The 23,616-nt window shown below is 40.6% G+C and overlaps 1 protein-coding gene across 1 annotated transcript in view; it reads right to left on the reverse strand.

Moving 5' to 3' along the window:
* The window catches only part of cacna1ib (calcium voltage-gated channel subunit alpha1 Ib), a 213,934-nt gene that overhangs the window by 11,625 nt on the left and 178,693 nt on the right, over positions 1–23,616 (reverse strand). The window contains exons 32-35 of the mRNA XM_028566047.1: positions 21,500–21,835; positions 21,317–21,391; positions 9,363–9,503; positions 157–291 (exon numbers count right to left, since the gene is read on the reverse strand). Of these exons, the coding sequence (XP_028421848.1) occupies positions 157–291; positions 9,363–9,503; positions 21,317–21,391; positions 21,500–21,835 (687 nt within the window). The remainder of the gene's footprint in view (positions 1–156; positions 292–9,362; positions 9,504–21,316; positions 21,392–21,499; positions 21,836–23,616) is intronic.

Here is a 23,616-nt window from a genome sequence, read left to right on the forward strand (position 1 = left end):
TTCTTATATATATATATGTATAAACAATATATTTGTGTGCAAGCCTGCCATGTGTCATACATGTAACAGTATAGTCCACAGGAAATGACTATGTTTGTATGTGTATGTGTGTGTGTGAGTGTGTGTGTGTGTGTGTGTGTGTGTGTGTGTGTGTACCTTGGCATCTCTGACCATCAGCTGATAGCTGCTGTGTTCGTCCAGGCTGAGGTCATCAGGCAGCGCCGGAGACGATGACTTGTCTGACAGCTGCTCTGACATCAGAGATGCCTGCTCCACCTCAGCCAGTTGGATCTGTTCCACAAACACACAGTAACGAGTCAAGTTGCATCTACAATATGATGTAGTGACGTCCCAACAACTTGCTGGCAACATCAAAGTATGTCTTGTCTTTGTTTGTTTTTTATAATACTGAATGAAACCTTTACTGCCTCAGGGGATTTAAAAAATAATAGCAAAAGAACATTAAAAAAAGATACATTGAAGTTAAAACAATAATATTTCTATCAGACTGTTGTACAGAAATAAATGGTCCGATAAAGTGAAAGTTTGACACACAGCAACATAAACAGACTGGATGAATCAGACAAGAAAATTGCTTTTTATGTTGCAAAATGATGAGCACACCACCACAATTTTGCTGGTATGAAAATGTAAAATTTTGCTTAGATTATAATATTGATGCTGTTTTGCCTGATCAATTTCAGTGCTCGATACATCTGTAAAATTATGGCCAATACTCATCAACGAACACTGATGACAACATAGGAAATAAATACTCATGAATTGAAAGCATAGATAGATAAATACATTCTAAGAATGCCAACATTTTCACTTTCCTGTGGGAGGGAGAAGATCAAATAAATATGAGATAGAAGGCCCTATTTTAACGAATTAAGTGCACAGCACGAAGTGTCTGGCGCAGATGTGTTTAGGGCGTTTTTTGCTAGTTTAACGGTGGAAAAAAGGGTCCATGAGCCGGGCGCATGGTTCAAAAGGGTTGTACTTAGTGTCTTTATTAATTCATAGGTGTGTTTTGGGCGTAACTTTACCTTGGCGCATTGCAATTATGATGGCGGATTTGCTAAGCAGGAAGGAGACATTTTTTAGGAGGAAACACTGATCTGCTCGTGCGTGAAGTGAAAGCACGTCCCTGTGTGTGGAACAAGCATAGTGTGCGTGCGCTGTGCACGAGCCTAGGTGCATTTTACTAAAGCCCTGTTAAAATAACAATGAAATGCTGCGCTATTGACTTTAGACCAGGTCTTTGTTGGTCAATGGCGTGATCACTTTCTGCTGCCTAGAGATAGCAGTACGCCAAGAATGCACCTGAACACAGATGGGCGCAGGTGCATTTGCTATTTAAACGACGCTGGACGGGAAATTGACAACAGCAACGTTCTTAAACTAGCAAAGACACTTGTGTCGGGCTTTGCGCTGTGCTGCGCTGTGCCGGGTACAAGATAGGGCCCAGAGTCTTAATATTTAAATATTAAAAAAAGAAAAGAGAAGAAAGGTGAGAGTTGAATAAATATGAATGCACTGTGTATAAAATGAAGGCCCCATTACATTATAGCATATTTGCATTCCAGCCAACCTCCAGGCATGTTAATACCTTATTTGCACAGAGAGAAACGGTAAATATCCCGCTATAGAGGTCCTTGGTGAAGTATATTTATATGTACGCAAATAGTAATTTAATGCCAGAGGCATAAGAGCTAGCCAGTTACTGTAGGTCACACTTCTTCACACGCATCCTAATATCTAAATCACATCGACTGTAAGCTGCTGTGACTTGTACATTGACACACACACACACACACACACACACACACACACACACACACACACACACACACACACACACACACTAAATATGCAATCTGCTTCTTATGTGTGACCGATGTTTTCACATGTCTGTGTGCATCATGGGTGAAAGCACATGGTGAGCAACCAGATTTCCAGTGCAAATCATTTGGAGGTGACATTTACAGTATGATTGCACCTTTGAGAAAGACACTGAATGATTGTAAAAGGCAGAGCAAATGTCTGAGCATTCTCACCGCCTATCATTAATATGGTGTGAAATCTGACATCTAAGACATCCAATATTGGGTATAGCTATCTTTATACAGTAGCTATTTCTTTTCTTTACATATCAACTACAATCTGGGTATTAACTGTATCTGACTTTATTTTAAATTAAATTTCCAGGATGATCAGGAACACCATTTGAAGTGCACATATCATGAAGCCTTTCCTCTTTTTATAACTTTGAGGGGTACAAAAGGGATTTCCTCAGCTAATCCTTGGCATCTTTCACTCAGTACCGTCATGATCGAAATGTTTGTTAATGAAGGCAGCGCATATACTGCACAGTCATTGAAAACAAGGACAATGCGCGTGATACCACAGCTATAAAAACAAATACTATTACAATACTGTATAGGGCCTTGATCGCAATGCAATGCTAATCTCAATATCTATTACAAAGATAACAAAGTCACCTTCCTTTAATCTTGCTGGGATTTTACTAGGAAAAATGGTTTTAAGGGATACTCCACATACATCTGAGCAGGGTTTTATCTTCATCTTTGGGCATTATGGATTACACAAGAACGACTTCATTTTGAAACATGATATACTAGTCAGTCCTTCCAGAAAAATGCAGAGTTTTTTTGTGATTGTTGCGGGCAAAAATCCTTGATTATGCGGCACCTTTTCTTAAAAAATGCGATGGAATATGCGGGATATTTCTGCAATTTTATGCGAAGAAATTGCGGGAACTTGCAAAAACTGCGGTTTGATGAAAAAAAAAGTGATTCCCCCAACACCCTGCTTTTTGATGAAGTTCACGTCGCGTAATTACGTCACTTCTGGGGGACTGACTAGTGCGGTGCCCATTTGGAACGGGCGATTGCTTGGCCTGTGGTATTGCTGCTTGTAGAATTCATCAAAACCAAATTGTACCCCAAAATGACTTACAGAAGGACCCCAAACCACTTAATATGCAACTCCTCTGTATAGCCTACTATTGACTTACAGTTTAGGCTACTTCAATCACAAAATATCAGACAGTAATCAGACATTAGCGTCATGGACTCATGGCAGTGCGCTACCCACCCGGCCCGTTATGAGGGCTAATCAGCACATATCTGCGTTCATCAACCACCAGAACCGGACCGTGCGTGTGTGTGTGTGTGTGTGTGTGCGCAGAGAGAGAGAAAGAGAGAGAGAGAGAGAGAGAGAGAGAGAGAGAGAGAGAGAGAGAGAGAGACAGTGTTGTCTTGTGTCGGATCGTTAGCAAATTTAAAATTTCAGCAGAGGTGTTCATTTTCATACAGGTTTAGTGGCTTGACGGTAAATGGGGAAGTAGGGGATTTGATTTGTGGAGTTATTTTGGCGACTTAATTAACCCGACCCAGAGTGAGTCTGATGAAAACTGATGTATCTGCCTGGTTCAACTCTGAGATTTTCTCGCATTGCACCGCTATGTGAAGGAATAATCTCCAAGATTAGGCTACGTTATGTTCTGTCAGCTCACAGCAATTTAATATACCAAACACGGACACACATATATACAGATACGTCTTGCTTTATAAGATAAATAGCCTGCCTATAATTGGGATCACGCTCTGTCTGCACTTGTTGTCTGGTTGTGCCTTGCATGTGTGGGATTCTGATACGTCCTTAAATTTGGGAATTGGCGTTTGTTTATTCAAAGTCAAAGACAGTCCAAAGTAGTGCAACTTTGCACATTTTTGTGGGTCCGAGGTGTATGCCACATTTTAGCTGCCAAAGCTCCGCTGCTCTCTGGTCCTCAGTGTGAGAGGGGGAGTGGCCAGCGGCTAGAGCGGCAAAAGCCAATGTGTGCTTCTTTTCCCTATAACGATATCTTTTGCATTTCTAATCCATACACCGTCAAAATTGCCATTGCACTTATTCGTGCCCGTAGCAAGACACCTGTCAAGTTTGAAATCCATCGGACTAACGGTTCAAGAGATATGAGATTAACACGCACACAGAAAGACGTTCCTGCAATTTATAGATAGATAATACTAATTGAGGCTAAAATTAACACAGCAGGAGTATTTTGTTGCTCGTAAAACAAAATTAAACACAGTGGCGGAAAATATACAGCTGTGCTGGCATTCTGACCCCAAAACAACAATGTCTATGTTGGTATATAAGAGGTTAAATAAATACAGAACATTCCACAGCTTTGGAACATGTGTAGGAGTATTTACAGCTCTGGATTTCTATCTGTTGTGTCTTTTTAGCGCCCTGGCTTTCCATCTGGGGAATAGTTACACAAATTTATAAATAAATAGAATTTTTTCTAGAGAATTTAACAAACAACCTGAGGAACTGGAAGAAGATGTGGATCCACTGAGGTCTTTGATCTTATATTGACTAGGGGATACAGACATTTGCATTTGTGGGATTGACACCAACGTTCTCGCCCTCTCTTCAAATGTTTGTGATACTCACTGTTGCTATGTGGTGTGGTAGAGCTCCACACATGCTTGTATTTAATCATACAAGCATTTTCCTTCTATCTACTAATTCATTTACACACACTCACACACACCATGGCTAATGTGATTGTGATATGGTAAATCCATATACATTAATGGGATAGACACACACGTTTCTCACTCACTCTCTCCCTCCCTCCCTCCCTCACGAATTAATGAATTAACACAGATTCCCTCAGGAAACATAATGGAAAAATACTTAGTGATGCATTCTAGGAAATATGTTAATATATTATTTTGCCTGTAAAACATATTCCTTCAACAATTTCTCCCTGCTTTATGACCAAATCATGGTTTGGTTTATTGGCCATATTCTAATATGTTTCTGAAAAAGAAATACATGACTTTATCAGTGATATATGAAGACCTTGACTTCTTCCATTGTGTTCACACAGTCCACCAGCTTATAAAAAAGACGGACCCAGGCAGTCAATGTCTGACTGACATTAAAGTACATCTCATAAAAACTCATACAGTGTGAACAAACAATTGTGAAAACATTTTTTTTAAATAGCAGACTAAGTAAAAAATATCAAAGACACTACAACAAGGACAATTGGAGATATAAATATGACGCAAAACATGTTCAAGGTTTCTGACAATTTAGTAGCGCCATTGAGTAATTTTTCTGTGAGTGGATCCTTGATTTGGTTGATCCTATGTAAACTCGCAAGGACACACAGCAACGCTATGCAAACATGGATGTAAACAGGGGCGGAGTGGGACCTAAACATTTACCGGGAAATTTCATGGACCACTGGCCCTCTGGTGGCACCAACATCTGGCCTAATCATAACTGGCCTGGCAACCTAAAGGCCAAGCTTTTGTCTCCAGAGCTATGTGGCAAGTAATGATACAAAACAAATGTAGCATTTAAAACTTAATTTCCTGCATTCTGGTGAATTTTTATGCACCTATTTCTACCTTTTATTGCTACCTTTTCCTCAATCAATTTATGCTGAAAATATCTTTATGTAAAGGGAAACATAGTGGACAATTTAAAAAATAAAAACATAATGGAATATAGGCTCTCAGGCATTCTGTATTGCTTTCAACTATTTATTCTCCTGTAGATCGGCTTTTCTAATTATATCTGAGTCAGCACACATGTAGCCTAGGCATAATTTACTCTTCCCTCCTCTTGTACGTCTTTTCTTGGGGAAGAAACCTCCTTAAATGTGCATATTGGTGATTATTCACCTCAATGATACATTCATTCATTTTAATGAATTAATAAACCCCTGGACTGTAATATTTCAGATGTGTTTGAGCAAGATTTCTGCTCATGTTCGAAACGTTGTGCACATTCAAAATATATCTGTGTTCTCTGTGATTTGGAGGAGTTGTGATATTTTGAGAAAAAATAAAGTGATAATAGGGTATTACAAGAATACAGTCACTATATTTCAGAAAATAATCTAGCTGCACCGTGGTCTGCTGTGCATTACGGTAGATCTCAGACCTCTGTTTCTCTCTCTCTGTTTCTCTCTCTCTCTCTCCCTCTGTCTCTCTCTCTCTCTCTCTTTCCCTCTCTCTCCTTCTGTCTCTCTCTCTCTCTCTCTAGCTGTGTGCAAATTTGTTCCCTACTGTATCATGGAAATGGTGCATTGTCATTTTGTAGTGGTGTTCAAATTCTCCACGGCAAATTTCATTCACTATATAGTCCACTATAAAATACCCCCAATGCACAGCTAATTTGTATAGTGTACATACGATGTACCCTACATTTTACTCCCGAATACCACAATGCAACGCGGCCGTGTTTTTTCACGCGGAGAAGAAGAAGCAGAAGGACCCGCGAAAATTGAAAAGTAAAAATGGAGCGGGCTTTCGTTTCTAAACAGTGGAAATGTTAAAATGCAACATAAATACAACCTTTAACTCCATAGCACTGTGTTTGTTTCAGGGGACTTATTAAAACTATTTTTCTTTCGGTTTGTTCACATGATGCTGGGCGCGCCCGCCTCCTTCACACAGATAACATCTGCTGACGCAACGATATTTTCAGTGAGTGTCCGAAATCTCGTTTGGTCGTTCCCTATATAGTTCACGCACAAATGAATATGAATATGAATATTTCTGCAGACATGGTTAATGCGAAGAATCAAACTGCTTCGATCCTAAACTGCTTATGAGCTTACATTTATCTTTTGTTATTTTATCTTGTATATATTTTGGAGAACACAACCATGTTCGTAGGGCAGTACTCTATACAAGTATCATTTGTCTTTCAAGTTACTCATTTTTACTTGTACCCTAAACGTTCCACAATTTTGGCAATTGTTTTTTATATACTTTTACTCAAAGTTTGAAATGTCCAATTTCCTCTGCACTGCGGCTCTTGTTGCTGCTGACTTCCATTCTTGTAGGAAGGAAGGCAAAGACTGAAAGAGACAGTGTTGACAAATCAATCAGGAACCCCTCATGTTGCAGCGAGGACGTGATCCCTCACCACTTCCCGCTGGTGAAGGCTTTTCTCTGAACAAAAAAAATTATGAGTTTGATGGTGCGCCCAGCCAATTAGAAAGACTTGCAGCCAGGCATTGAAACCAGGTTTCTGTGCTGGTGGGAAAATGTTTGTTCCCCTGCTCCACCCAGACATCTCAATAAGCGTGCTGGAGCCCCTTTTAATGGCTCATTTAAAAATTGTACATTTGGTGGCCGGGTTGGATCAGTGGGTAGAGCAGACGCACATAAACATATGGGTTTATGCCTCGACGCAGAAGGCCAGGGTTCAAATCCGACCTATGGCGATTTCCTGCATGTCTTCCCCCTTTCTCAACTAGCTGTCCTATCCATTAAAGGTGGAAAAGCCCAAAAATATAATATTTTTTTTATTTATTTACAGAATAGGTACAGAGGTGTACCGGGTTTAAGTGGACGTAGTAGGTCATGTGTAACAACACCGAAGATCTGGGCTTTAAACATCGCTGTGCCTTTGTCTGTCAGTGTGTGTATTCAGAAATGATAACAGTTGCTCTATCTAGATGATGCAGATTTTGTATGATTGGCAACTCTGAGTTGCTTCATGTTAATCCAACCTACTGTTCTTTGAGTACTGCAAGATACAAGGTAAGAAAACGTGTGTAGATAATAAGAGAGAAAAGGAAAGAAACGTGTGAATCTAGATAGTTAAAAACACAATTGGAGTAGCACTACTTAGGTCTAACCGGAGTAAAAATAAAGTTGCTGCCAGAGGTGTTGTTGGGATCTTGAAACATTGGGGGCTTAGCCCAGGCAGAAAAGTCATCTAGGGGGGGTCCAGAAAAAAATGGTATAGCTGGTAGTTAAATGCATCAATCTGGTATAGAACAATTGTTATAATACGTATTTCAGTCCTCAAAATGCCTGCTGATTGGAGGCAGACCGTTTGGTGTGTGTGTGTGTGTGTTTATTTTGTATAATTGAATTATCTGAAATATAAGAGGATGTTTGGAATTTATAAATTCATAAAAGTCACCACCAATGATAATAGGTACAAATTGGAAAGCTAACCATTAATTCCTAATATATTAACAAGTTATGTAAATGACACCAATACATAGTATTGCAATTTTAAGAGTGCTTTTCTTTTGTTGTTTCCTGTTCTACCGGAAGTTAGCAAAGGCGCTAAGCCCATCATTAACAGTAAATTGACCGCGAAAAGAAAGCTACAAAGACGTGAAAGGAAAGTAAGTTGTCAGTACCCGATCCGTTCCAACTGCACAATCCGTTCTGCGCATGCGCAAGATGTTCGCGCATGCGCTGTGGTACGATGATTTTCGACACTACCCGATCTGTTCCCACACTAGCCTCCACCGGGAAGCTAACGTTAATTTAGCTAATAGCTAATTCACGGAAGCTAACGTTACTTTAGCTAACAGTTCATTTGGCTAACCGCTAGCTGATTGTAGCGGTCTGCCGTCCGTCAGCCTCCACAGTTAAGCTAACGTTAGTTTAGCTAACAGCTAATTCGGCTAACCGCTAGCTGAGACAGCATGCAAACTTTTAAAAGACCATCAAAATAAAACTTCAAAACAAACGTTAACATATATAACAGCTGTTACGTCAGTTCTACTTTACTTGTGCTCATTTAAAATACAATCACTCAATACTTGTCTTTATTGTTACTGTAAAGTCTTAATTTTGCTGTAGCCTGCTTTTCCCATTATGTTTGACTTAACGTTAATTTGCCTGCACAATCCGTTCTGCGCATGCGTTATTTGTCGGCTAGCAGTTAGCCAAATTAGCTGTTAGCTAAACTAACGTTAGCTTGGGTGGAGGCTAGCGTGGAACAGATCGGGCAGGTCGTAAAACTTTATTATCATCTGCGCATGCGTGAACATCATGCGCATGCGCAGAACGGATTGTGCAGGTGGAACGGATCGGGTAGTGACATAAGTCTCTCCTAAAATTACGCCCTTCACAGCTTTCTTAGAGACGGTTGCTAGGTGATGAACAAATACAACATGCTGATCAGACCCCGCACGTAGCTGCCCGTTCTATTCGCCGGTAAAATAAACAGGACAAAGTTACAGTTCTACCATGAGTTCTACAAAAAAAATTTACAAACTGAGAAAAAACCTTTTTTAGGCTTTTTTATTCTTTTATTCTTATTTTTGTAAAAAATAAAAAATGAGAGAGAGATCCATGGCCCACGCCCATGGCTGCTGCTAAAAAAAATAGGGCCTTTATTAAAAGAGCATGCTAGCTTAAATGAAAGAAAGAGAAGGTATTTGTGTGTGTGTGTGTGTGTGTGTGTGTGTGTGTGTGTGTGTGTGTGTGTGTGTGTGTGTGTGTGTGTGTGTGTGTGTGTGTGTGTGTGTGTGTGTGTGTCTCAACACTAACCTCTTGTGGGTGGCCCTTACAGTCCTTGCAGACAGGAGGAGAGCAGTAGTGGTGGAAAACTGAACCGGAGAGGTTGTCAATCATGTCCCCCTCTAACGAGTCCTTAATCAGCAGAGACACACTGTCCAGCCACCGGCTCTCCTGCAACACACACACACACACACAAACACACACACGCTCTGTTTCTGTCAGTAGTATGAGGATTGACCTTTTGGTCTGTTTGTAATTAGCACAGAGACCAGATCAATAGCTTTCATTAGGGACTGTTCGTTATTTATTTAAGGGGCCACTGGAGGAGTTTTGGGATCTTAAATCAAAATAGACCTGACCCTCCCCTCACCAGAAATACATTTTCTATGACCCTCCAAAATAATTTGAATAAAAGGCTTGACCCTCCCCAGCAATTTATTGATGCCCTGTGTTCTAGTTTGTGCTTAGCAGAGATGTACAGACGCCCTTTGATTTTGTACAGCCATGACATAAATTAGTTAACCTCTGCCTTCTCATCTTACACATCCCACTCCTCTGTTATGGTGTGGTGGCCATTTCAGTAGATTTACTCACTAAGGTTGTTGTGGAAACACAATAAGCATGGAAACTAAATGCACACTTCCTGCATTACTTCAAATACTGAGTTACTCCTCTAGTAAACTAGTATTCACATGAAATAAAACAATAAAACATTGAGAACATCCAGCAAAGGATACTGGGAAATAACAAATTCAACACTGGTTGCTATGGACTCATCACTAGGCTTCCTCAGTCATTGTATATTTTAGCACATAGGTAAAGCTGCCGAAGCTGAACATTATATTCAAAACATATATGTTTATTTTTAAAGCAGATTTTAAATTACATTGTAACAATTTAACAATTCGCCCTTATGAAATTCAATCGCGGCACGGCTGTCTTGGAACGCAATAGACAGGCGGTGGCGGAATGCCCCGACACTTAAATTCAACTAAAATGTAACAGTGAACACTCAGTGTTTGACCTACAGTCTGTTGAGATGCCTCTCCAAACGCAGAAACCAAGCGCAATCGCACCATAAAATGTTAAGAAAAAAGATCCGTATTTTGCTGTAATCCAATGACACGAAAAAAAAGTAATCCACAGCGATCAGTAGATCCACAAAAAGGGTCACGGTGTATCCAGCAAGGCCTATATGAGCGTCACAATCTCCAGCCAGCTCCAAACAGGGGAACAAGGCTGAAAGCAACACTGGTAGGCTACGCTGGCTCTGATATTGACTATGTAAGCAGTTATAGATAACAAGGCATAAAACAAGTTCACAACTCAGGTTTCTTTGCGCGTCAGACTTCTTTTCAGTGATTTAAGATCCCAGCAATTCACTTGATTAGTACACTGATATCGTAGCTATAGCATCAATAGTCAAAATTACTCAAAAATTGTAATAAACTGGAAGTATCTTTTCAGGCTATCAGGAAGGGAATTTTCTACATGGTTGTATGAGAGTATTTGAACTGAAATGTAGCCTGTATTATATACTTTTTGTGCAATGTTAAAACTTGTACACCGTTTCCTGCTTGCGTAATGTGCTGTACAATCATCGGATGGGTTTCTTATTTGGCATGATTGCGTTATTTATCATCTTAAATGAAAGGGAATTACAGTTGAAAGTTGTTTCTGAAAAAGGATCCACGCAAATAGAAGGAGGTTTACAAATATATTTCCATTGAAAAATACTAAGTTGATTTACAAATGAAGAAATACAAGTTACAAATTAGAGGCACGGACACGGATACACATTCACAGATAAAAATCGCGCCCATGTCTAAAGTTTAAAGTACTTGCTCCCTCCAGGGCCTGCTCTTTCCTACTCTTTGCCTCCATCTAAGAGCTACTGCTAAAGGGTGTGCGGTGAAGAGGGCAACCACAGTCGATGGCTGGACCTTGGCACACACATACACATTGTTTTGAGTGTTGGGAGATGCACAGTTAGGGGTGAGGCAGCCTGATTGATTGGCTATGCTGTGGGCCTTGGTTGTGGTAAATGGTGCCCATGACCCTGTTTGATTCACTGCACTGCCATCTGCTTTTTCCCATCTAGAAATGCTCTCATCCACTCTGATCCCCACACTGTGGATCCTCAGTATATTTGAAGACATTCTGCTGTGTATCTCTTTGCATACCATAAGACATCTTTCAGTAGTTTGAAAATATAAAGGATTCAGTCCGTAAAAGAGATTTTACCACCGTTTGAAGTTGCCTCCTAACATTCCACAAAATTCATGGAATTAAAAAGATCATCAAAAGTCCAGATTTAACTTACAACTAGAAAACAGACAGAACATGCTTCAGCCAAGGCTGCACACACCTTTAAAGCTGTTTTGTTGACAACAGGAAATGTTTACAAAATTGTCTATACCTGCATCAAAAACTAATCACTTGTTCCTTGACCCATGCCCCAACTTTCAAGCACATTTCTTTGAAATCTGTTAACAGGTTTTTTGATATATTCTGCCAACCACAAACAAACAGGACCCGAAACATAACCTCTCTGGTGGAGGTGTAATAATGAAAATTACATTAGAAATGGCAAAATAATCTTACCAAGACTCAAGTTCTAGCTGTTTTGGAGATTTTGACTGTATCACACAATCCTCAACAGCAGATGGATTTTATATTATGAATGCTACTTGATTAGGTTCTACTGTATATGCTTGTGTACCAATATTACCGTGTAGGATCATGAGATTAAGTTGACAATTTTTAGTTTCACACTCAGACAGCTACTGCTTATCAGCGTTATTAGAACTGCCCTTATCTCATTTTGTATGCTGCACTTCATTTATGGTTGAAAAATCATTATTGTGGCCCTCTGCTACTTTCAGGTCACACAGGAAGACATGCTGATGCTTTCCCCTGCAGAGCAACTCATGAATAATATTTCAGTAAGTCAGCCAACTCACTTGGACTGGATTATTAAAAATGTAGGATTGATATCTAGTGTCCAGGCTCTGACTTTGTCACTTGGCGCAGCAGAGAGGGGGAAGTGATGACAGTATAAAAGTACACTCAGAGCCAACAGGTGGATGCTGGGGTGGACCTTGGCCTTATTAGCTCTATAAAGTATTAGCAGCAGCGGCAGCGAGGGATTGTGGCAAGAAAAGCACTGACAGCTCACTTACGCCGTCATAATGAAAAGAGTGAATTAGATATGTTGTCGTGAGTATGTTGCCTGATTGTAGCAGCGGACTTACGTTGTCTACCTGAACTTGCTTGCAGGCTTTGCTTCATTTATGTGCCACTCGTTGCTGTTTACACTTTGTCCGCACCTTGACACACGGGGACAGCAGCGTGCCAGCACGTGTCGACACGGCATCTGTTCAGCCAAATTACTGCAGCACTCCGAAGCATTTGGACACTCAGAGCCCAATTGTATGATCGTGAATTGAAAGTTGAAAGAAAAGAAACTTGAAGCCTTGGACTCCTTCAGTGACGACTTGGACTCAAGGATTTATGAAATCGCACTTGAGCATTCATGAAAGTTCTAGAGATGTTCCGATACCGGCTCCGATACTGCCTAAAACGCTGGTATCGGTATCGGGAAGTACTGGAGTTTATGCACCGATCCGATACCAAGTAATAAAGCCCTAAAGAAAATCTACGTTAAAGTAGATTATTTATGTTCTTCTTCCGTTATAACTGACTGTCAAACTGGACAATAAAAGAAAGTTCTGTGGCGTTCATTGTTTGTGTTTGTTCATGTTTCACAAAGATAGAAATAATATCACATCCATACAGGGGTAGTGGAATACAGTTGTTAAAACATAATAAAATATATGACACACTGGTATCGGATCGGTACTCGGTATCGGGCGATACACAAGTTCAGGTATCGGAATCGGTATCGGGAAGCTAAAAATGGTATCGGGCCATCTCTAGAAAGTTCCTGACTACTTTTATTTGTAATTGGCAGTGATGGAGTACTCGAGTCCTGAACTCGGACTCGAGTCCGACTTGAGTCGCTATTCTCTGGACTCAGGAGCGCAGGTAACGGAGACTCGACAGTTGGTGACTCGACTACAACACTGACTTGGAGATGACATGAGAGACGTTATGCAGCCGGTACGGGAGACAGTCCAAAAACTATAGCTGAAACATGTCCGGCAACGCTGAATCTGACTTTTGTTCTGGCTCTTTTGCATCCATCAAGCTGACTACAATTCAAAATGACCAGGCTGTTATCAATCACCACTGTATAAAAAATGTCTCTCTCTTGGTGTTAGGGGTGGGCAATATGGCCCTAAAGTAATATTACAATATTCTAGGGTATCTGTTATGATATTCAAGAAGAGTCAAAATACTGAACAATATTTCATTATTAAGTTCAAGAACATCAAATTGCAACAAAATAAGTGTTATAGTTGTATATGTCAGCATAAACCCTAACAGTTTGCCTTCAAATATTCAGTGTAAATAAAAAGAGACCTCTCACTTTAACTCAGAGTGAGATTCAGACTCTGTAAAAAATAAAAATAGTACAACAAAGTGCACTTCTGAACAGTTGCCAAATGAACAGACAATTACGTCAAGAAGTCGGAATGTTGCCTTTTTCACAATATGAATTTTTTCATATATCATATTTAAAATGATACCAATATTATCATGAATAATATGACATAATATGAACGATATGACACCTTTACTTGGTGTCCCAAACTTTTCAGTCTCTGATAGACTGGAAGCTTTGTACTGACTAAATACAACGTGCACCCACTTAATGGCACTTGATTTCCTTTTTCCACTCATCTAAATATTTTGCTCACAAATCACCATCATCACAATCATCTACTAATGGAGCCATTAAGATAAGTGTTTCCAAGAGCATGAATCATTCAACAGTAATCTGAATAATAATGGTCAGGCTTTGTTACATATTTCGCTGGGAAATAATAACCTATTCTATATGTCGCACCTTCTTTTACATTAGGCCTCGTTCACACTGGCTGCGTGGCGTGAGCGTGTCAGCCGCGTGGCGTGTCCGTTTTTATTTCGGCTCCCATGTTAACAGGTTAGAGCTCGCACACTGCCTGCGTGACACGCACGTCTCACGACGATCGTTCAACGCGTGCCTGCTAGAAATAGGACCGACGGCTATTTTTCACGCGACACGCAAGCGTGTTGGAAGCATTTCCATTCAAAATAGAATACGAAAAGACATTTATATGTCATTTTGACATGAATACATATTAATAAATGACATTTTGATGTTTGAAAGTCTCTAAGTTTTGACATAAATGCAGATGGAAATGTAATTAAAGAAATAATAATAATAATAATAATAATTATCGATTTTCAAATATTGCACCTGTCATTACAGAACGAAATATTCTGTAGCCTATTTTGCCGTCAATACTGCCGAAGTTGTCTTTGCTGTAATTAAATCAGTACATATTCATCTTTAACATGATGTATACTACTGCTTGAGTACATTTTATCAATGGCATTGTGCACAGACAAGGCTAGCAGCAGCAGCGCCACGCTCACGCAGCCGGTGTGAAGCCGGTCGTAGATTTTTTTATATATATAAACAAAAGTTGGATGGAGGTTTTCTATTCTGCAGTTATGGAGTTAAAGGTGAGACATGGATTCTACACCTGAGCTATTATCTTCCTCATTAGCATAATACAGCCAGAGACAAAAGGAAGAAATTCACATTTTGACACTGCATAGTTTCTTTGATGGATTCTGGATACGTCTTCACACTAATGACTTATTTGCGAAGAGATTCTGTGACTATAGAGTTAGTCTCGCTTTGCTAGACCTTCCTCCACCTATGCGGGACAGATAGTCTAGCTAGCTGTCTGGATTTACCCTGCAGAGATCTGAGGAGCAGTTAACCATAGTCCTCAGAAATCCACCGGAGATTATAATTACAACACAAAGAATCCCGGAAGTGGAACGTCAAGGATATAGACTACTATACAGTTATAAGACTGAAACAAGTTGAGCTGTTATAATGAGCATTGTACAATGAGGTCTATAAGGGTGTATATGGCTCTGATTACTGCTGATTCATGCTCTTGGTTGGTAGAAACTCAATGCTCTCAACTTGTTTTTGCTATTTCTCCCCGAGGTAGCTGAAGTGCTCCACTGCCTCTTAATCACACTTCAGTATAATTTAAACCTGACATGGCTGTGATTTATTTTTGAGTTTGAAGTTTTATCAAATCATTTGTGACAGGCTCATGCAGGGATTGTGCGACAGTAGCAATAATACTTTGTCGTGATTCTGGTTTTATCTGATAAGTGTTCCTTGGGAGAAAAAAAAAAATCTAAATCTCAATATGAACGCACATAAATAACAGGCCGAACTCTGTGCTTTTATTCTGACAAAGCCATTTGCTGGCTAATGAGAATAGAGATTTTAAATGCAGAGCATGTGGAAAGACACAAGAAAAGAGTTCCTCCTCTGTCTCATCTCTCTTTTTACTCCTCTTCTGGTTAAAAATACCAGTAGGCTGACAGACAATGAGCTATAAGCACAATGAGACTGTGGCGGATGGTGCCACCCACTCACACTGTGTGAAGCTTCCACAGTCAGCCTCTCTCTGTTCTCTCCTCACTCACCCATTGATTCGGTGTCATCCTTTAAGATGGATGAGAATATTCATTTGCTTTGGTCTGAACCAAAGTACAAAAGATTACTTAGGTTAATTAGGTTCACACTGCAAACATTCAAACAAACCAAGGCTTAATGGGGAAAGAGATCCCAAAAGACATCGGACTTGACAGAGTCCAGATAAAGGGTGGACACACATTACGGTTGTTAGGCCGATTATAGTTACGACAAGTGATCGGACACAGTTTGTCTGGGTCTATTTCAGTCTGGGCCAGATGGTGCTATTGGTAGGGCGATAACATCATACCGCGTGTGTCTTTTTAGCCACTTGGAGGCAGCAGAACAAGCCGTAAATTGACATATTATGACTTATGAAGTTGTAATAATAAAATAATAGCTAATATGTCAGACAACTGTTGCCTATTTACAACAGCAGTACACGCTGAGCAACATTAGCATTCATTTGGAGTTGTGCCACCTGAAGATTAGGCCAATTTTCACTCTCCTTTTAGCTCTGTTTTGATCACTGTTTTGATCACCGCTAACCCGTGAGGAAAATATACAAGTAGTATATGTTTGATGAGAACAGAATGGCTGTAAAGAAAACAATGATCCAAAATAGACTGAAGGGATCTGTCAAGCTAAGGGGAGGCCTAAACAGTGATCAAAGGGTAAAATAGCACAATAAGCTCCAAGTGAGAATTGGGTTATTTTATATTCATTGCCTTTCAGTGCAGAACCACTTAGGCAGCTTATCTTAAAGCTACTTTAATCAGTATTCATATATTACGAGTGGACCAAATTACTGCATGTAATGTGAAAGTGGTTGCTAATAGTTAGTTACAGAGAAACCATTTTGGCAGTTTTAGAATTCTTAACTGCTCTTATCAAGTGGTTTTCAGCTTCAGTTCAGGAAGCTGTTTTCAGCTCTGATACCTGGGCAAACATTTTTAGGCAGTTTTAAGCTTGGTGCATTATTTTTATTGCCAGCTTTTTTTGGTTAACCAGTTCAAACAATGTTAACTTTTCATTCAAACAAACGTAGTTTTGGACAGGGCTGGGTCAGACTGATTTAGTGAGACACAAATAAGACAGAAGTGCTAATAACTGTATGTTACTGCAGCTTTCACTACTGTTGATGCACTAGGCAGCCATGTTGGATTTTGAGCTTTGAGCAATTGTAGCACAAATGATCCAAAAAAGTAGTAAGTAATGAGCATATGTCCATTTCTGTTTTGATACAGGTAAACGCAAAATGTGTGTTCTCGCTGGATTTCGGTGGTTGACTTGACTCCACTGTGTCCTGGATTTACTGAATTTCTTCCATTCTTTCTGTATGTTTATTTATGTGCATGTTAATGGTAATGTTTTAGATTAGATTAGATTTAAATGTATTGTCGTTGCACAGTGTGCAGGTACTGAGACTGCAGAATTCAGTTTAGCATCTAACCAGAAGTGCAGAGTAATGTACATCATTTACAGAATAAAATATAGAATACACAGAATGTGGAATACACAATAAAGGGGTATGCTTGGGGGTTTCTTGTCTTCATATGTTTCTATAATAAAAGGTCTATTTCCAGTTTTAACAGCTTTAATGACAAATTAACTTTGTCTGCTGAAAACGTCAGACCCCATTAAGAAATATCATCACAAGAACATTAGTCCAGACTGCCTCTTTGTTGTTATGGCTCTCTTGGTATAAGGTCCAGCTGGCAATCAGAGGCCAACAGCAAGCTCCGTCTATTTCCACTAATCAGTGTTTGTGTTTACGGGGTCATTTCTGATGAACCACCTTGAAAGTTTATTTAGCACTGCTGTCAACTGCCCAAACACATTACAGTTAAGGAGTAAACACTCCACCGTAGACTCGCTTGGTGCACTGCAAACACAGTCTCAGTCAGTAAGTTGCAAGACGATCATTCAATGAGTCAAACACTTCAAACATTCATTCAGCCACTTGCTGCAGCAAACAAGTCACTTGCTTTCCAAAGTACCAACTACTCACTTTCTTTCTCTCCTTCTGTTTTTTTTTTTTATAATTTCTAATAATAACAATAGTTTTTTTAATTTACATTTGTTCTATTTTTCCCTCTCTCCATTTCGTTACTGTTCTTGTTTCCCCCACAACCTCCCCTTTGTTCCTGCCTTTGTTGTTTTATTTACTTGTTTCCTTCTTTCTGCCTCAGCAAGCGTACTTCAGAAAATATCTGTTCTCATCTGCAGGTGCTGTAATTTTATGTGAGTGTGATTACAGATGCAGCTTGAACCGACTTGCTGTTTGAGATGCAGCAATCAGGGAGCTGAAGAATAAGAGCCACCACGACCACGGCCCCCAATCATGGTATTTTTAGAATGGTGGCGACAGCGACAGTTTAATATCTTTGCATGTGTGTGTGTGCGGCGTTATCATGTCTGAGCTGAATGCATGTGTGTAAATGTCATCAACACCTTGCATTTGCACAAGTAGGGCAGCAGTATTTCATGAGTAAGGATAACTCCAGATGCTGTGAAGTCCCTAAGAGTCTGTCTGGATGTGCAGCACCAACGGTTGCTGTAGATGAAGTTCATGAAGCCTTGAAACAGCCGAGTAAACATGCCAATAACGTATTGTTTGGTTTAGCATTATAATATATCCACAGCCTGTTTACACATTGGGGACCCTATCTTGCACCGGCGCAAGTGTCTTTGCTAGACCGACGCAGTTGTCAATTTCCTGTCCGGCGCCCATGTCAATTAAATAGAAAATGCACCTGCGCCCATCTTTGCGCCCATGGAGGTGTGTTCAGGTGCATTCTTGGCGTACTGCTATCGTGAGGCAGCAGGAAGTAATCGCGCCATTGACCAACAAAAATCTGGTCGTAAAGTGCGCCTAGACACAAAGACAAAGGGAAGCGCAGCAGCACACAAACATGCAAAAGATTACAAATACAAATATTACGGTGCAAATCCGCCATCATAAAAGCAATGCACCAAAGTCCAAACACGCCTGGCTTTTAAAGGGAATGGGAGATGACACTCTGATTGGTTTATTGCATGTTACGCCCAAAACACACCTATGAATTAATGAAGACATTAAGTACAACCCTTTTGAACCATGCGCCCTTTGAACCATTTTTTCCACCGTCAAACTAGCAAAAGTGGATTTAGACACGCCCTAAACGCACCTGCGCCATGCGCTTCACGCCATGCGATTAGATCGTTAAAATAGGGCCTTGGGTCACACACACAAACATTTTGTATTCTTATCCTAAACCTCTTACTTTTTTTTTTTTTTTTTTCTGTGTGGCACGTTCATTTTTCAAGCTGGATTCTTTAAACTCTCTTAACTACATTCACTTGTCATAATTAACCTGTTCCAATCTGATGAATGCCCCTTCTTCATGAGGAAGAGCATGCTCAAGAGATTTGCATAATCAACGCCCCTAAATTGCTATCTAAAGAGACAAGTTCTGCTTCGGAGTGAGAGTATTTTCCCAACTACTAAACTTTAGTCTAGAAATTACCAACATTAATCAATCAAATAAAAAAATCTAATAAAAAAGAAGCAAAGATAATAATGGTGAACAGATTATTAATTTAGCATTACATTTATTTTAGTTATGTATTTTAATTCAGTTGATTTCTGGTACAAAGGCTTTTTAAACTCCATTTAAGATTAAGATTAAGGCCTTATCATCATGAGCTACAACTAATGTTTTTTGTACCTAGGAGAAAATTGTAAATATGAGAACATTGGTGAATGACACGAATTCTCTTAAGTCACTCATACATGCAACTTCAGAACAAATCTGTTCTTTTTTGAGTGGTTCTTGCATGAGGACCGATGACTCACTAGGGCTGAAACTAATTATTTTCTTTGTCGGCTAATCTCTTGATTATGATTTTCATTAATCAATTACTTGTTTAGTCTATAAGAAAACCCCAATCAGAAGTTCTGGAAGTTGTCTGCAAATTGCTTGTTGTTTTCTGAACTGCAGTAAAAAAAAAAAAAAATGATCTAAACATCAATCTCCATTTGAGAAGCAAAAAACATTAAATATTTGGCATAAATCAAAATAGTTGATTCATTTTCAGTCGATTGCCTTACTGGTTGATTGATTGAGCACTCAGTGGCTGCATTTTCTAGATTCCACACGCTCTGAGACAGCAGGGTCTGCTGTTACGCTGGACCAAACTCTTGAGGGACAAACCAACACCTCTGAGGCTGCGACTATCACTGAAGTCTCACTAAACTCATAAAATGCACCCGTGCAGTCAGTGAATGGATTGGTGAATGGGATGTTTTCAATGACTGATGACTCATCCGCTCGGCAGAGCTATCTGAACGATGCTGCAGGGAGTATGCAGTTAGGAGGTCCGTAGTATCAGAGCCTATCGGCTCATCAATAATGATCCCACACGATTAGCTGCTGGCGAGAAATGGCCATGGCATGGGAAGTTAACCGCTAGTTCCAGTATAGCATACGCAAGACATTTCAAATGCTGGGAACAGGGATCTCAGTGCATCTTCCAGCAGATTGCAGCTAAATTAAGTGCCTCTCAGCAAACTTCCGAGGGGAAAAAGGGACTTGATTGATTGATTTGCAGCCTTTAATTGTGCAAACAGACACAATTAAAAGTGGATTAATCAGTGTGCTCCAGTGTCCAGGTTTCCCCGTGGACATCATTCATCAGTCTTACAAAGGAATCTAGTATATTTTTCACAGCCTGAATATTGTTGCTTGCTAACTTATGTATTCACATGCATGCAGGCAACTGTTGATGGCTCTATAAGAACTGGTTTTGTGATTTGCAGGCCAAGATTTGCTTCATCGTTCCGGTTAACACCGGGCTACAATTTGGTTTAAAAATGAGATGATCGTGATCTGTTAATTACTGGCACAAACAAATGCTTAATAAATGAAAACATACGAATGTAGTGTAAAGTAAAGTAAAGTATGAGTTGAAAAATGAATTTGATAGGTAATATGTCCGAAATACTAATTCAAATAATGAGTAGGGGATGCAACGGGGGTTTGCATAAAACATTTTGTTTTTCTAAAAGATATTTGCATGTTGCCGTCCAAACCCGAGAGCACGAGCCTATATTGGCCAACTCTTATGTGCATTGTTAACTCAGTCACTACACTTTGAGGTAACCTTTATTCTGGAATTTAAGTCTGCCTGTTACACATATTATTTATTCTTCGCAAATGTGTGCACTTATTTTGTTGTATATATTTGTTTTCTGTATATTGTTTGTTTGTTTGTTTGTTTGTTTATGTATGCACCTCACACCAAGGCAAATTCCACATAAGTGTACTTATTGTGGCAATAAAAACTTTTCTGATTCTGATTCTTGAATGTCTGGAAGTCCACCTACCTGAGCAGGAGAGTAGAGACGACATCGATGGTGTGTGTGGCCTTCATGACCCGCACCGCCTCCTCCTCCTCCTCCTCCTCCTCCTCCTCCTCCTCCTCCTCCTCCTCCTCCTCCTCCTCCTCCGTCTCGTAGTGGCACCATCACCCCGCCACTTGGACCGCCGACTGTCCCCGATGTGATTACGCCAAACGCTCCTCCGCCCGCGCCCGACCCGCTCGCAGCGGCGCCGGTGGCAGCGGCCCCGGTGGCCCCGGCGATGGCGCCGATGCCCCCCATCATGCAGCAGAGGCCTCCTTGAGCCAGCTCCAGCTCCAGCTCGGCGTCCATCTCGGCGTCCTCCTGCGCCTCCTTATTGGAGTCGTCCAGATGCTTCATGAGCACGGCCACCACCACGTTGATCAGGACGAACTGAGCCGTGAGCACGAAGGACACGAAATACATCGGGGAGATGAACTGTAGTCCCGCATGGCAGCCGTAGTCGGTGGCCGGATAACCCGGCGGGCACTCCCTCAGTGTGTCCTGGTGGGTAGGTGGGGTATAGGGGTGAGGAAAGGGAAAAAGGGAATGGACAGTAGGAAGAATAGTTTTAAGATTTCAGATTCTTTCAGAGAAAAAATGTATTGTCTGTCGTGACAGAAAATCGCCTTAAGCTCAAATGTTCAGACCAAAAAAAAAGCGATCCGGCGATTTGCTGCAGGGTTGTGAGGCAGTGGCAGTGTTAGTTAACAAACGGCCTGTTTGTGTGATGTATAGTTGTGCTATTTTACCGCTCCAATGTAGCACAAGTAAGCTTTATGTTTCACAATCACTGTTTTCTGTCAGATCGTTTATAGATCTCGACGTTTCCGACCGCACTTGCAGGCAGCTTTATTTCACGGAGAAAGAGACATAGCGAGTGCTTTGTTGTGGCAGGAAACATTCAGCTATTGGACACGCTCCCGGGCAGTTCAGTGCTTGTGATTGTCATTGTTCCTGTTTTCTGTGTGGGATTCTCACACCGAGTAAAACCATGGCTCAAAACACACCGACGAGTCTGATCGCCGGTTACATGATTGGCCACCGCAGTGTGACGTGGGGTTGCGTTTCTTGAAAAGTTGAGTCAGGCCCGCTGCGTTTTTCTGAGTGTCCCGCCCTACGGCAAACCCCTGCCGCAGCCTACATGCACTAACCCCATTCAAAAATAATGGAAAGACCTGCGTTTTTGCCGGACCGTCTGACGGCCGACGCAGGCTGTCTGCATGAGGCCTTAGACTTGGCCTCAACAGAAAGTGCAAAAAAAAAACTCGGACAGTAAACATACAATAGCTTCTAAACAATAATTTACACAGGATAAAAAACACAATGCATGTGTGACATAGTATTTGTGTGGGTGTGTGGGTCATTACTTTTTATTTAAAGATGCCCTGCCATACAAAACCGTTTTTACTTGCATTTTGAAATATGTTAGGTCCATATGTGTTTGTGTTATGTTGTAAATGTGAAAATGAACTGCTACCTCCTCTGTCAGCTCTAGCCACTGAAAAGAAATAAGCAGAGAAATCAGGCCAATTACAAAAGCTGGTCAGTCGGACATCATATTGCCTTAGCTCGTTACTATTCATTAGCTCGCCCAGTTGGGCTGGGTAAAGGATTCTGACAGCCAGGCTCTCATTGGCTAGCTGCCAATCAGATTCAAACAGCTTAGCTTGTTGAATATTAATGACAACTGGCAGAAATCGAGCTGAGTCTTCCTGTAGGCTTTCTATACCACATTAGAATGGCTTGAAACAAGGTAACCAAGGCATTTTTTTCCACAACACAGACATTACAGAGTCCATGGCAGAACTTCAGACATTACCACAAAGTAATGAAATACGTGTGGCAGGGCACCTTTAAGGTGTTTATGGTGGTGGGAATGAATGAGTGTTTGAAAATGTTTTTCTTGGCTAGAGGGACTTTATGTTATACTTCACAGTGAGACGAACAGAAAGAGGAAACAGGAGGGAAAGGTGGAGGGAAGCACACAGAGAAGGTCCGTTAGTTGAAGAAGAGTTTACAGTAAGTGAAGAGAGACTGTTGTGGCCTTCTCCTTCCTTGCCTTTGTTGGTGCATTGCTATGTTTCTTTTCATGTTACTGCCACCTGTAGATGAGTGAAATAACTACTCAATCTGGTGACAGGAATGGTGTCACACACATGCTCACATGGGTGCGTCATATCATTGCTTGATACAAACAATACAGGGGACTCACTCGTAAGCACATTGCCTCATAGCGCTACTAACCCTAACCCCACAGGGTACCGTCAATATGTCAGTTATTT

Source organism: Perca flavescens, chromosome 2 (assembly GCF_004354835.1).
Source record: "Perca flavescens isolate YP-PL-M2 chromosome 2, PFLA_1.0, whole genome shotgun sequence".
Lineage (NCBI taxonomy): Eukaryota > Metazoa > Chordata > Actinopteri > Perciformes > Percidae > Perca > Perca flavescens.